We start from the raw sequence: 14234 nt of genomic DNA, 5'->3' as shown, positions 1-14234 counted from the left end.
TTTGCCTGCACTGCAAAAATCAAATGTATTGTATAAAGCAGTCAACACACTTTTTTTGACACAGAGGGACTGCCACACTTCCTCCACACTTTCCAGCTTTTTTAAATGCATCTGACAGTTTTATGCAATAACTGCTTGGCAGACTTGGGCTGTGTTTCCCAAAAGCATCGTAAGCTTAAGTAAATCTCACAAAATCTCGCAATGCTTTTGAGAAACGCAGCCCTGAACATTAACTGGGTCACCTTTCTGTCATCCAATTAGTTGATGAATTGTATGTTGACACTTCATCCTGACAGGACTTGTTGACTGTTTCTTCATTAGGGAAGGAGCCCCCCTCTTTTATTAATAGTTTAGCAGAGGCTTGTAAAGGTCAAGTGCATTAGTTGAGATCTGGGTAGGATAAAAGCAGCTGTTTATTTGATCTAAGAGTATTGTATTAATTTTATGAATATAGGCCTTAGTAAATCAAGTAGTCAAGAACTGCCACTGAGTTGTGACAAGTATGTGTCTTCATTGGGCCTATTCTTTTCATACACCAAAATATCCTTATAACTAAATACAACCTATACCTCTTCTAATATAGCTACTCTATGTTTGTCGGCTTAGACTTCTCATTTCTCACCTTTACCGATGGGTGGAAAATGTTGGTTTGTTTCAATGCTTGCTGCAACGATTTCAATGAAACAAACGTTGTCTTCCTCCAGGTGGCGCAGTGCTGCTTAGAGAACCGCGAGTGTACTCACATTTCAGGACGTTTTAATTTGATACATTTGTACACTAAAAATAACTGTTTAAATCTCTTAATTTGTTAACACTTAGATGGAAAACGTAGCCGCGATCTCGCTTTTAAACGATTTTTAAAAATCCTTATCTAGTAATCACAAACGACTCTGATTGTTCAATTCTGATAAGCGCTGAGAAAAGTAACAACTGCCACGTGATCGTATTGTCCCGCGGAGCCTGTTATTTTTCTCAGCGCTGTTCGGGTTAGACCTATTACAGTTGTTTGTGAATACTATGATTCTTTAATCTAGATCTGGACAATAATTAAAAAATAATAACGATACTCAGAGACTTTAATAATACACATAGCAGAGCTTAAAATTATTATTGTACTTATTAGAGACACCCTTCGGTATAATAAGCCACGCCCCTATGTAATGCTAATTACCTTTCTTTGGTCTTTGGTTTGGTCTTTTAACCTAGTCAGTAGCCATTAAAAGATCTCGTTAATGCGCTTGAATTTAATATTCAAACCACACGTACTAATTCTGTGTAAGTCAAACCAATTTTGTATTTCAAGAAATATTTTAATATGCATTTTATGGACGCAAATTCACTCCTTCAAAATACGGGCACTTAGTAGGCAGCCTATCCAGGCTGTGCTCGTACGGCGCCATTTTCACTGGGAGGGTATGATAACAGAATCACACTGCCAACGTGCACTATTAAGGGCCCTAGAAATCTGTTTTACGAAGTGATATAAAATATGGATTCGGCGTCGACCAGCTCTAAACTCATCTATAAAAGTAAGTCGTTCGTTTCTGCGCGAAACTAATTAGTAATGTGAGCATTAAGCTAACTAACTGGCTGTTTTATGTGCACTAGTGTCTAATGAGGATATCACAAAACTGATACAGCTGCGGTCGAGCAACTCGGCGCTTTTTGACGGGAGGAAAAATTCGTCTAAAACAGCCTGGAGGTGAGATTTGTAATCTTAAAATTTGCCTTGATTTCTCACAACCTGTGTTCATATTCAAAGATATTATTTTGTTTTTATTTTTTTGCAGTGCAATACTCCGAGAAATGGGGCTTGAGGAAAGGATTACAACTGAGCAGATTGCCAAAAAGTGGGAAAACCTGAAGGCAAGATATAAGGTCGGTCTCACACTGCTAATTGTGTTTTTCAAATGCCAACTTTTACAGAACACATTCAACAGTTTAATGCATTTTACACTTTCAAGGATGCAAAATATCCTCCCACCGGTGTGGAGAAGAACCCCACCTGCTGGAAATGGTTCAATCTCATGGATGATGCTCTGGGTGAAGAGTTTGATGAAAAGATCAGCCAGCAAGTGATCACATCAGAAGCTAACGATGATAATGCACCTCATCCTAGTAAGAGGCTACGCCAGATTAAAGTCGGAGGGGAAATATTGGAATTCTTGGAAGAGGAAGGAACTTCGGGGAATGTGCCGCCGGCCTCCAGACCGCATCTGGCTAAGCGGGCAAGACAAAAAGGCAAGCAGACGACAGAAAGTCACCCATTGGACATCATGAGAACCAAACTTCAAAGAGAAAGACAGCTTCTAGAAAAGGAGCTCGGAGGCCTGGACCGAGAAAAAGCCCTTCTAGAGCGGGAAAGGGCCCTTGTTGATCGGGAAAGAGCGGCGCTTCAGCGGGACAGAGCCCAGGTAGAGAAGGACAAAGCTGCGGTTAACAGAGACAAAGTGTCTTTGGAACAGGACCGAGCCCGACTGCAGAAAGACAGAGAAGCTTTGGCGAGGGACAGAGTGGCCCTTGAAAGAGACAGAAGGTCGGCGCATATCACGAATCACGTGAAAAGCAGTTCAGGATGCAACGGGCTGGACTGTCCACATGAAAAGAACAGAGAAAGATTAATATTCTTACTAGAAAGGGTGATTGAAAAAGTCTGAAGCAGATCTGAGAAGAGGGCAAACCTCAGGGAAAAACAGATACTGCGATGAGTTGATTGGATTGTCTGAACAATCCTTGGGTTGTTGTCTGAAGATATATTTAAATGGCAAAATTTTGCTTAAATTAAAATTATAAATTTTTTGTTGTTGTATATTTCGATCCAAAATCGAATGCATTTGTCGAATGCACAGTCTATAATAGATTCCACATACATTAAGAGAGTGCACAAGGGCCCCTAAACTTAAATGTTTTTGAGATTTGTTTACTGATTTGTAAATGTTGAAAGAAACATGGAGTGTGATGCTTTATTACTGAAATGATGTACAATAACCGTGTCTGTAAGTAAAGAATACCATTTGTGCCACACAATAAATGTCAAAACAAGATTCATGGTCCATCTTTTTGCCATTCAGAAAATTAAGCTTTGCTGAAAAGTAAAATGCTGTTTAATGACAGGTTCTATTGTAGAGACAACTTACCCCATATAGAGTCACAAAAGGTAATGTGTGTTCAACAAACAGTATCTTTCTCGTAGGCATTAATTTAACTTCTTTTTGTAGTCAAAACTTGGTTAACTATGGTTTACATCTATACATGTTTTAGGTTTGTGGTTTCACAAATAAACCAACGCTGAAAAATATACACCAGAGAAACTTTACTTCACTTTTGTTTACATCACAAATAAAATAAAACAATGTATATTATTATCTTATATTTGTATAGTGTGCAATAAATATTGCAGATACAAATTTGTAATGAAATCTATTTTTAAATGGGTGTAATTCAAAAAAGAATTGAGAAAACTTTGATCATTGTTAATTTAGTGTTATTAATATGCTATATTATTTATATTTTGAATGATCTTTTATTTTCAGTTTTCATGTTCCTTTTAGTTTAATTTTCAGTAATTTTGTTATGTGCTTTTGTTTGATCTTTGGTTTAAAAAAAGAAAAAATACGATTTAGGTTTAATTCCAGTAATTTTAGTAATTTTATTTTCATTTAGTTTACATTTTGAATCTAATGTTTGTTGTATTTTATTTCAGCTTTATTTAAAAAAAACTTTTGTTTGTTTTAGATGACAATAATAGCCCTTCTGTGGATTAGAGGTTTCAGCATTTTTATGACTCGATGTCTTATAAAACTTGTAGATATATAATCTATAACTAAAGATGAAAATGAATTGATGCTTATTTTAGTGAGATCATTTTTATGCAGTATACCTGAGTTGTTTGTCTCCTGACCGCTAGAGGGCAATGACCTAATATCATTGGTCCGTCTGTTAGAAACTGGAAAAGCTGTGAAGAAGTGCTGTCCGCAATAGAGACGCAAACGATTGTTGAAGAAGTGAAAGATAATAATAATATTCATGGTATTACTGTATATCTCATAAGAGGAGTTTGGCCGCCTCTCTCCCTTTAAGAAATGGCGCTACCATCTCAACAGTGTGAGTGTCATTGTGTAAAGCTGCACTGTGTGCACGCATGCAAAACTTTCGCACATTACCTTAACTCTCTTTTATGAGCTTATATATAAAATTCACGGTGGATTTAAAACCGGGTTAACGTTAATGCACTTGGTATGTGTAGCTGCTTTCGGTTAATAAATAAGGATTTATTACTATAATTTCAGACTTGACAGTTGTCAGTGTTTATGGTGTGGCTTGACTGGGCGGTTTGTTTTGCATATAAAATCACATGTTACAGCAGCACCAAAGCTACAGTGAATTCATGCCGGACTGTTCGTCTGCACCGCTGTTCTGTTTCAGGGTCCCACAAGGACACTGAGACACTGATCAGGTGGCGCATGTCCCATGGCTATTTATTCTCAGGCTGGAGGAACACATGCAGAAATGGCTGGGAGTATGTACTCATTGTGATTCATATGCAATATGTGATTCATTTGACATCTGCAGTACATGTCGTGCGTGCGTATCCAATTGTTGTTGTTATTGTTTTATAACAGATAACTCATAATGAAGGGGTTTTCAAACTTTTAATATCAGGGATCCCCATTTATGCTGACCCCCTTTCTAATATATAATGACAGATGATTCATATATGATAATCCATTTATACTATGTAAAATTAGCAATAAAAATGTTGGTATCTAATTATATTATTATTTTAATTATTGGCTTTATAATGTATTAATGTATTTATATACAAATGTATATGTTTGTATAATAATATTTGAATGTATAATATGTAATATTGAAAAATATTAGGTTACTATTTAGTTATATTTAGATATATTTAATTCTGTATTTTATACCCACTTAAAAGTAAAACTTTAATTAAATAAAAATTAAATAATTAAATAAATTGGGTTATTTTATATATATATATATATATATATATATATATTATTTTGTTTGTTTTGTTTTTACACTAAATATAGTTAAAAGCAAATGTAAAGCGATTATTTCACTACAGCATCCAACAAGTAAGATAAAGGTTGCAATGGCAAGGAGAAACTCATTAGAAATAAACAGCCAAATAATGGTAGAATGAATTCATGATTTCCAAGTAGTTTTTAGAAATTAATGTTTTAAAATATTAATTCCATAATAATCTAAAAATATACAAATAAAATGATAAACTTAATAATAGAAAAATTAAATTAATATCATAAGGAAACACTTTATGAGAGTTTTGTAAAATAAATAAATAAATAGACAAAATAAAATAATAAATAAATAAATCTCAAATTTTCACTGACATGGGTGTCGACCAAACTCTATGTAGCCCCCTAGGGGTCATCAATTTTAAAACCCAAGGATTTTCTTTTTTATGAGCAGTTTTCAAAGAGAAATTCACAAAGTGTTTTTTTTCTGTAGTCTATTCATACAAGAGACAAAATCCAACCTGGATGGAAATATTACTTCTCAAAGAGCAAAACGAAAGTGGGAGAATTTAAAATGCAAATACAAGGTAAGATGGACACATAGAATCTGTCTTTATATTCAATTATAATTATTTACTTGTTTAATAGTTGCACACCATTCTTTATGTTCTTCAAAAAGTATAAAAATCTACTTTGAAACAAATCTACTTAGAAACATGTATACATGCAATTCTCCTGATGTATTTTTCTCTACCTTTCACCCCTAGGTTTTAAAAGCTCTCGCGAAGGACGTTGAAACAGTTAAACCAGAATCCTGGCGGTGGTTCAGACTCATGGAGAAGGCCGTAGATGGCGATCCCACTGACGCCGACCCTCCTAAACCGACCTTACTGACCGACCTGGCCGATGAGTCCGAATGTGCAGCCCAGCCCAGCAAGAAGATGTATCAAGTAGAAATGGGGAGTGATATTCTGGAATTACTGACACATTCAGTAATCGAGGTCAATACTCAAACAACGGTAGCTGATGGAGGACCCTCATCAGATACAGCAGAAAGCGTGAGAGGGAGACCCGTGGAAAAAAGCACTCCAGAGACTCAAGATGAGCTGCACTTCGAAAGAGCCAAACTCAAACGAGAGCGACAGCTGCTGGAGAAGGAGCACGCAGACCTGGACCGAGAGCGAGTGCTGCTGGAGCGCGAGAAGGCCATCGCAGAGAGGGAGAAAACGGCGTTGGAGAGAGACAGAGCGCAGCTGGAAAAGGACCGAGCTGCGATTGACCGGGAAAGAGCCTCGCTGGGACAGGACAGAGCAAGACTGGAGCGGGACAGAGCGGCCCTTGAAAGAGACAGAGAGACTTTCACCGCCATGGCTCTTGGGACAAATGGCACAGGACACACTGAACTAGACTCCCCATATGCCGAGGACAGAAAAAGATTAATATTTTTGTTTGAAAAACTAATCGAGAGATTTTGAAATCACTGAAAACTGTCAGTGTTGCTTGTTCTGAGGGTATTTAAAATAATAACGTACTTAAAGCGTTTCAAGGTTAAGTTGCATGGTTAAATATGTTCAGAGCTGTAGTTCTAGAGTTCATTGTAGTTCAGTACAATACATAATGGATAATTCATGTTAAGTTTATTCCCCCTTATTTTCAGGTCCTTGGATGCATTGAGATTAAAGTTATTGTTTCAGTCTTTTGTCTTTCATATTTATTTAGTGCTTTAAAATCTTTAGACTCACTCTTGTTTCTTTTTATGGATGACCAAGAGTTAATAGAAAATGTTTTTTTCAAGGTCTTTTATTCGCAGACAATTGTTTTAAAACTGGAAACAAATTGTGACAAATTGAATACCCGATTTACCATAACTCCACTCTCTAGTGTAGTGTGCTAAACACAATATTATATTAACATACTTAATATTATATACACTGAACAAAATTATAAACGCAACACTTTTGTTTTTGCCCCCATTTTTCATGAGCTGAACTCAAAGATCTAAGACTTTTTCTATGTACACAAAAGGCCTATTTCTCTCAAATATTGTTCACAAATCTGTCTAAATCTGTGTTAGTGAGCACTTCTCCTTTGCCGAGATAATCCATCCACCTCACAGGTGTCACGTGGCATATCAAGATGCTGATTAGACAGCATGATTATTGCACAGGTGTGCCTTAGGCTGGCCACAATAAAATGCCACTCTGAAATGTGCAGTTTTACTGTATTGGGGGGGTTCGGGATTCATCCGTGAAGAGAACACCTCTCCAAAGTGCCAGACGCCATCGAATGTGAGCATTGAACTGCAGTCAGGTTGAGACCCCGATGAGGACGACGAGCATGCAGATGAGCTTCCCTGAGACGGTTTCTGACAGTTTGTGCAGAAATTCTTTGGTCATGCAAACCCACTGTTGCAGCAGCTGTCCGGGTGGCTGGTCTCAGACGATCTTGGAGGTGAAGATGCTGGATGCGGAGGTCCTGGGCTGGTGTGGTTACACGTGGTCTGTGGTTGTGAGACCGGTTGGATGTACTGCCAAATTCTCTGAAACGCCTTTGGAGACGGCTTATGGTAGAGAAATGAACATTCAATTCACAGGCAACAGCTCTGGTGGACATTCCTACTGTCAGCATGCCAATTGCACGCTCCCTCAAAACTTGCGATGCTCAAAACTGTGGCATTGTGCTGTGTGATAAAAGTGCACATTTTAGAGTGGCCTTTTATTGTGGCCAGCCTAAGGCACACCTGTGCAATAATCATGCTGTCTAATCAGCATCTTGATATGCCACACCTGTGAGGTGGATGGATTATCTTGGCAAAGGAGAAGTGCTCACTAACACAGATTTAGACAGATTTGTGAACAATATTTGAGAGAAATAGGCCTTTCGTGTACATAGAAAAAGTCTTTGATCTTTGAGTTCAGCTCATGAAAAATGGGGGCAAAAACAAAAGTGTTGCGTTTATAATTTTGTTCAGTGTACATACATACATGCAGTCACATGTACCGCTAAGGGTGAAATATGGTCATTTCAATAGGAATCCACATGATTGTGAAAGATTTCCTCATGCAGATTTTGCCTTGGGGTTAAAGTTTGTCATGCAGATTCGGAGAACTGACCAATAGAAAGCTGCTTGGTTTGAAAATGATGTCTGTGTGAGCAGTGCTTTATATATTTTTACACTATTAACAAAAAAAAAGTTTTTGTTGTGCACGTTTTTTGCTGACAGTGTTCTAAACATGCAGCGCTCAAGTTAAAGTCACAAGTAGTCATACAATGGAGAAAAAACCTTTTTAAATAGTATGTTGAGGTTGTAGATCTACAGTAATTTTATAATAAATTATACGTTATATTATAACTTGTGCTGCAACCCATAAACCAAGAGAGCTTTTTTTTCTTTATGCAAATGATTTACCAAAACTGCATTGCAGGTTTGTGTTAAACTTCAAATGCTAATATCTTGTTTTAGACTTTGCAAGTCAGCTTTGTGGTCATTGCTTCCTCATTCAGGTCTCTTAAATATTATCATAGCACAGCGATTATATTTAATTAATTTATTCATGGTGGAATCTGGTTCTGTTTAACTGTTAAAAATGGAATTTAAGAGAATAATTATTTTCCAAGTGTGATATAAGTGTTATAAAATAATAAAAAAACAAACAAAACAAAATGAAACATACACATATATAGTGGACATACAAATTGGCTACTTCCCATAAAAATTCTGCCAAAATCACAGTATATTTGCATTCTGTTCTTCCCTTGTTTTTTTCTGAACTCAAGGTCAGCTCAAGTGCTGACTACTTCCTTTTTGTAAAGCTAATTTCTGCTAAGGTTCACAGTATGCATTTGACATTTATTTGCCTGAAGTTTGGTCGTCTGAGGACTTCAGAGCAAGCTTGAATTGATTCCGACATATTTTACGCAAATCTTAAGTTCTCATCTGAACATTCTAAAAGAAAGCTCTTTATATATATATATTAACTTTTTATATAATAACAACTTTAGGATCATTCTGTGAGATTTATTTCCTTTCAGTCATGGACAGCTCACCAGAAATACTGGATTTCGATTCTTCAGATGAAAATGGGTAAGGAAAACCTTGATTGATTGATTGATTGATTAAAACATATAGGCCTATTCTGCGCTTAAACGGATAAATCACAGATAAAATTACCTACAAATCATCAACGCTTCTCATTTTATAGAAATGCAGTCTAATTGTTGAAGGTGTGTTTTTTTAAGTCCCGAGAACAGTGGAATATTTCTGCAGCAGTGGGAGGCACAGGTTCGGCCCTATATTGAGATGATTGACTTCATGAGGCGAATCGGCATTGAGAAGGAACTTGCATTGCCGTCCATTGCAGTGGTGGGAGACCAGAGCTCAGGGAAAAGTTCTGTATTAGAGGCGCTATCAGGAGTCGCTTTACCTCGTGGGAGTGGTACGTTGTACACCTACAATACATAATTAATTTATGTATACAAACATATATATATAAATAAATATATATATATGGTCCATTCAGGTATTGTCACCCGCTGTCCACTGGAGCTTAAACTTCGAAAACTTATTAATGGTACCGGCTGGACCGCCATAATCTCCTACAATGAAGTGCGTGAGACGTTTCATGATCCCGCACAAGTTGAAAGTTACGTCAGAAGGGGTGAGGCTGTATATAAAGCTAAATATCATTACTAAGTTATAATTATAATCATTATGGGATATACAATGACAGTTCTACAAGTTCTTATTAGTTAAAATATTACTTACATGATAAATGAAGGTTGAGTAAGTAAGTGTTTGTCTTTTACAGCACAGAATATGCTTGCTGGAGATGGAGTAGGAATCTGCGATGATCTCATCAGTTTGGAGATCACATCGCCTGATGTGTGCGACCTCACGCTGATCGATCTGCCTGGAATAACAAGAGTACCTGTGAAAGGACAACCGGAAGACATTGGAGACCAGGTGAGAAGAAAATACTGATTAATTGGTCATTGTAAATAATCCCATATATTTATGCATTCGGTTCCTTGTACAAATTCTGCAAAAGCAAAATAAATTGTTTACACAAAACTGAATTAAAAATGCCAAATAATTATGTAATTCAATTTGAAATTTTTAAATAACATTTAAGAAAGGATTTAATAAAATATAATATAAAATACATTTATACTTTCAAATTGATATCTGGATGGCACTTGAATTAAACCTGCAACGTGATGTCACGTGCATAATAATGTAGCATGCTAATGTAGCATAAAATGTGTAATCACTACCTTTGATTAACTGCAGATTCGACGCCTGATATTGAAATTCACTTCCAAAAAAGAAACCATTAATTTGGTTGTTGTTCCCTGCAATGTCGACATCGCAACCACGGAAGCGCTTAGAATGGCTCAGGGTGTCGATCCTGATGGCTTAAGGACTTTAGGTATAACTTTTCATATGAACTACAGTTTAATTTTCACATTAGAGTGTGCAGAGCAATTTCATTCATATCTATTCAAAAACTTTTTTATTGCTTCAGCAATACTGACAAAGCCAGACCTGATAGATAAAGGAGCAGAGGCCGACATCTTACAAGTACTGCAGGGTAAAGTGGTTCCTCTCAAGAAGGGCTACACCATTGTCCGATGCAGAGGCCAGAGTGACATCAATGAAAACGTTTCTCTGGTTGAAGCCACAAGACAGGAAAAAGAGTTTTTCGCCAAACACACACAGTTCAGGTATTGAATTAGTAGAAATTATACATATTCAATTATTTGTTATTTTATGTAATGTTCAAAGACATTTAAGAGTGCTCCTGTCTCCACCAGTTATCTTCTTGAGGAGCAGAGGGCCACAATACCCTGCCTTTCCACCAGACTCACTAAAGAGCTGGTCGGACATATCAAGGCAAGTGTAAACATGATGAAATATGCCGAAACTTACTCTAAACACTAAACTCATGAGTTATTCCTTATTTTACAGTCTTCACTTCCATCTCTAAGAGATCAAATTCATATCCACTTGTCTGCAGTGAGGGTTGAGCTTAAGAATTATTCTGATGGTCCTCCTTTAGAACCTGAGCGAATGGGGCCTTATCTCAGCAAGGTACAGTAAGGGAAAGTTTCATTACTTATATTGTCCAATATCTGAAACTAGCCTGACTGAAATGTACACACTTGAACTTACTTTTGTTGTATGTGTAGAAAATCTTGGAGTTCAGTGACCAGATAAGCGAGTTGTGTAGAACAGGAGACTCAGACACTGGGAACCTCTATTCGTACCTTCGACCAGTGTTCAAGCAATGGGAATGTCATCTGAGTAGCTCCAAAGCATCATGTACGTAAAATTGATACATAACAATCTTAGTATGATTGGACACAATGTACAACACAGGTACAGTTCACCTGTATGACATTCTGTCATCATTGCATAATTAAGCGCGAATGAGGCTGTTGTTGATACATTTAGACCAACAATATAATTGCGAGCGAGAAATTGCTTTATACAACAGTCCAATGAGCAAGAAGTAAATATTGAGTAGCCTAACTTATATATTTGGTATAATATTGCCAGTTACTGGCCAATCGTTACCTCCGGCAATGAGGTAATTCACTCATAAAGACTTGTCGCCACCTACTGGAATAATGTTGTACCTGCAGAAAGAGTCACTAGAAATTCTCCTCCACTAATACAAAGACATACAGCTTTTCTGGAACAAGTGGGGTGATGACTGCTTTATTTTTACATACAAAACTGTCACTATTCACTTGTAACCTTATAATTTGAGATGACTATTGTAGGTTTATTTGATTTTAGTCAGAGAGTCCGTAAAACAGATGACTGAAAAATATGACGAGGCCCATCGTGGGAGAGAACTGGTGACCTTCAGTGACTACTGTGTGTATGAATCAATGGTGAAGAAACATGTTGGAGACCTTAAACAACCTGCTTTGGATACTTTGAAGTTCATCCGAGGTTGATATTTGGAAATTAGCTTGTATTTACATTATACGTGGATTACATTTGATATGATTAATAATTACAGTTTTCATTTAATATCTTAGGTATTGTGCAGAAGGAGTTCATGGTCATGTGTGAGCTGTGTTTCCCAAACTACCCTCATCTGAGACACATAATACTGGTAGGTTAAATTGACAATTTTTGATTATATTAAATAGACAATTAAAGTCTACATTTTATTTTACATTTCATTACATTTCTGGTGTTTATTCCCTTAGAACCATATTGACGACATTCAATCAAAGCAAGAAAGCAAGGTGGAGAAGAGGATCCATGAGTACATTAACATGGAGAAACTTGTGTACACGCAGGATCCCATTTTTAATCAGAAAATTGTAGACTTCAAGTTTGTGGAAAAGCGACAGGAGTACGAGACCGTTAGTTTGGATATGGGAGAAAACGCAACCTCACCCCACAACTGTGCTGTTTTTGACACCAGGAGCTTGACGCCTGATAAACTGATCATCTACTACGAGGTTTAAATCAGTTCTTGATTTTAATGTTAACTGCTTGTGTTTTTGGAATTGAATGCACTGAAAACCTCCCACATGATCTCTCAATCCATCAGATAGTGTATCAGCGTCTGGCCGACTACATTCCCATGGTAATCTTGCTGTTCATACTGAAGGAAGCTGCCGTGATGCTGCGGGCTCATTCTATGGACCTGCGGGATGGAGCTGATGTTGTGAAGCTGCTCGTGGAGGACACAGAAGCTGGACGGAAGAGAGCAGACTTACACCAACGCATGGAGAGACTGCGCCTGGCACAAGAACGTATCAGTATTTACCTCTGAGACAGAAGTTGCCTCTATTTTTTGTCATATGCTTGATCACTTTTAAAGTCATCAGCCAAAGAAATATCAAAATTAAAGAACAAATAGTAATAAATAACTCTCTAAAGATTTGGAAACAGATTAAATCATTTTTGGATCTTCCACATATATATTTGGACAGCCCGATTTGTAAAAACCAGACCTTTACCCCTGGCTTACAAGACAATGTTTTCTCCCAATGGAAGCAAAAGGGTTTAATTTCCATAAGAGATTTATATATTGAGAATAAATTTTGCTCATTTAGTCAACTTAAATTGAAATATGATCTTTTATCTACAGATTTTTTTCCGGTATTTACAAATTAGAGATTTTACTAGGAAACAATTTACTCCTTTACTAGGAAAAAATTTCACTGGTTTTGAAAAAAGGGCTATACATCAAACTCTTGAAATTATATGTAATCGCAGTTCAATAGAACGAGGCACTGTTGGATAAGGTGAATGTAAACACTGATCACATTAGGCAAGAATGGGAAAAGGAACTTGGTATAGAATTGTCTGGGGAGTCATGGGAAGTATGTCTTAACGAAATTCACGAATGCTCTATTAACGCAAGGCATAGTGTGATTCAATTCAAAGTTATTCACAGACTTCATTATTCGAAAACCAAACTACATAAGATTTTCCCAAATGTATCCTCAATATGTAACAAATGTAAAATCTCAGAAGGCACGTTGTCTCATTTATTTTGGACATAAAATTAGACCATTCTGGCAAAGTATATTCAGATTTATTTCAGAGGCATATAAAATGAATGTGTCACCTGAGCCAAAATTGGGTATTTTTGGAGATACCTCAGATATAGGACGTAAATATGTGTCACAGGCTGTTTCTTTATGCATGATCTTCGCAAAAAAGGCAATTTTACAGAAATGGAAGTCTGAATCTGTGCCTGTATTCGAAGTTTGGCTAAGAGACTTAAGCTATGTGTTACCCTTAGAAGAGCTGAGATATAAGATATCAGATAGACAAAAAATATTTTCAAGAATATGGAACCCAATAAAATCCTTAATTAACAATTTTGATATTCTTTGACAATCTTGACATATTGGCATAGGGGTCAAGATTAGGGGTGCACTCTGAGAGTTTTAAATAATTTTATATATTGTTTAATTCTTCAACAAATAATTATAAAATATCCGACAATTAGGTTATTGTACTATGGCCTTTGTTTAGTTCTTGCTTATGTTTATGTTAGGGAACAAGCAGTATCCTGAGAGACAAGAGGTGTAATAGTCACTAGTAACTTCTTGTATTCGAATATTCGATGTTTTAGTCAGTTAAATGATTTCACTGTCAAGTATCTTAATAGTGACATGTGGGTATAAATGCATTCGGGAATTTGTATAGGTACGTATGTGTGTATATATATATATATATATATATATATATAT

The 14234-nt window shown here is 36.6% G+C and overlaps 3 protein-coding genes across 3 annotated transcripts; all 3 read left to right on the top strand.

Moving 5' to 3' along the window:
* The first annotated feature begins 1211 nt into the window (after positions 1-1211).
* LOC107590857 (uncharacterized) lies at positions 1212-3027 on the top strand. Its single transcript, XM_016279782.1, has 4 exons — positions 1212-1529; positions 1609-1702; positions 1791-1878; positions 1965-3027. Exons 1-4 carry the CDS (start codon positions 1490-1492, stop codon positions 2655-2657), a joined length of 915 nt encoding a protein of 304 aa, XP_016135268.1. The 5' UTR covers positions 1212-1489; the 3' UTR covers positions 2658-3027.
* Positions 3028-3961: 934 nt separating this feature from the next.
* LOC107590820 (uncharacterized) lies at positions 3962-6653 on the top strand. The gene is made up of 4 exons (XM_016279736.1): positions 3962-4104; positions 4426-4519; positions 5497-5590; positions 5771-6653. Exons 1-4 carry the CDS (start codon positions 4083-4085, stop codon positions 6476-6478), a joined length of 918 nt encoding a protein of 305 aa, XP_016135222.1. The 5' UTR covers positions 3962-4082; the 3' UTR covers positions 6479-6653.
* Positions 6654-9037: 2384 nt separating this feature from the next.
* Positions 9038-12802, top strand: mxh (myxovirus (influenza virus) resistance H). The gene is made up of 13 exons (XM_016279771.1): positions 9038-9087; positions 9243-9439; positions 9524-9661; positions 9812-9966; positions 10294-10432; positions 10529-10727; positions 10818-10896; positions 10972-11094; positions 11193-11325; positions 11806-11964; positions 12054-12130; positions 12228-12485; positions 12578-12802. Exons 1-13 carry the CDS (start codon positions 9038-9040, stop codon positions 12800-12802), a joined length of 1932 nt encoding a protein of 643 aa, XP_016135257.1.
* The last annotated feature ends 1432 nt before the right edge of the window (positions 12803-14234 follow it).

This window comes from Sinocyclocheilus grahami, unplaced genomic scaffold (genome assembly GCF_001515645.1).
Source record: "Sinocyclocheilus grahami isolate Dianchi unplaced genomic scaffold, SAMN03320097.WGS_v1.1 scaffold133.1, whole genome shotgun sequence".
Classification (NCBI taxonomy): domain Eukaryota; kingdom Metazoa; phylum Chordata; class Actinopteri; order Cypriniformes; family Cyprinidae; genus Sinocyclocheilus; species Sinocyclocheilus grahami.
The sequence above is the reverse complement of the archived record's forward strand: the minus strand, read 5'-3'. Positions and strand labels throughout refer to the sequence as shown.

Coding starts and splice junctions, on each gene's coding strand:
- LOC107590857 (XM_016279782.1), top strand. CDS start 1,490: ATGGATTCGGCGTCGACCAGCTCTAAACTCATCTATAAAA. Junction 1,703..1,790: donor TCGTCTAAAACAGCCTGGAG/GTGAGATTTGTA, acceptor ATTTTTTTGCAG/TGCAATACTCCGAGAAATGG. Junction 1,879..1,964: donor ACCTGAAGGCAAGATATAAG/GTCGGTCTCACA, acceptor TACACTTTCAAG/GATGCAAAATATCCTCCCAC.
- LOC107590820 (XM_016279736.1), top strand. CDS start 4,083: ATGGCGCTACCATCTCAACAGT. Junction 4,105..4,425: donor GGCGCTACCATCTCAACAGT/GTGAGTGTCATT, acceptor GTTCTGTTTCAG/GGTCCCACAAGGACACTGAG. Junction 4,520..5,496: donor ACATGCAGAAATGGCTGGGA/GTATGTACTCAT, acceptor TTTTTTCTGTAG/TCTATTCATACAAGAGACAA.
- mxh (XM_016279771.1), top strand. CDS start 9,038: ATGGACAGCTCACCAGAAATACTGGATTTCGATTCTTCAGATGAAAAT. Junction 9,967..10,293: donor CGGAAGACATTGGAGACCAG/GTGAGAAGAAAA, acceptor GATTAACTGCAG/ATTCGACGCCTGATATTGAA. Junction 12,131..12,227: donor ATCTGAGACACATAATACTG/GTAGGTTAAATT, acceptor TTATTCCCTTAG/AACCATATTGACGACATTCA.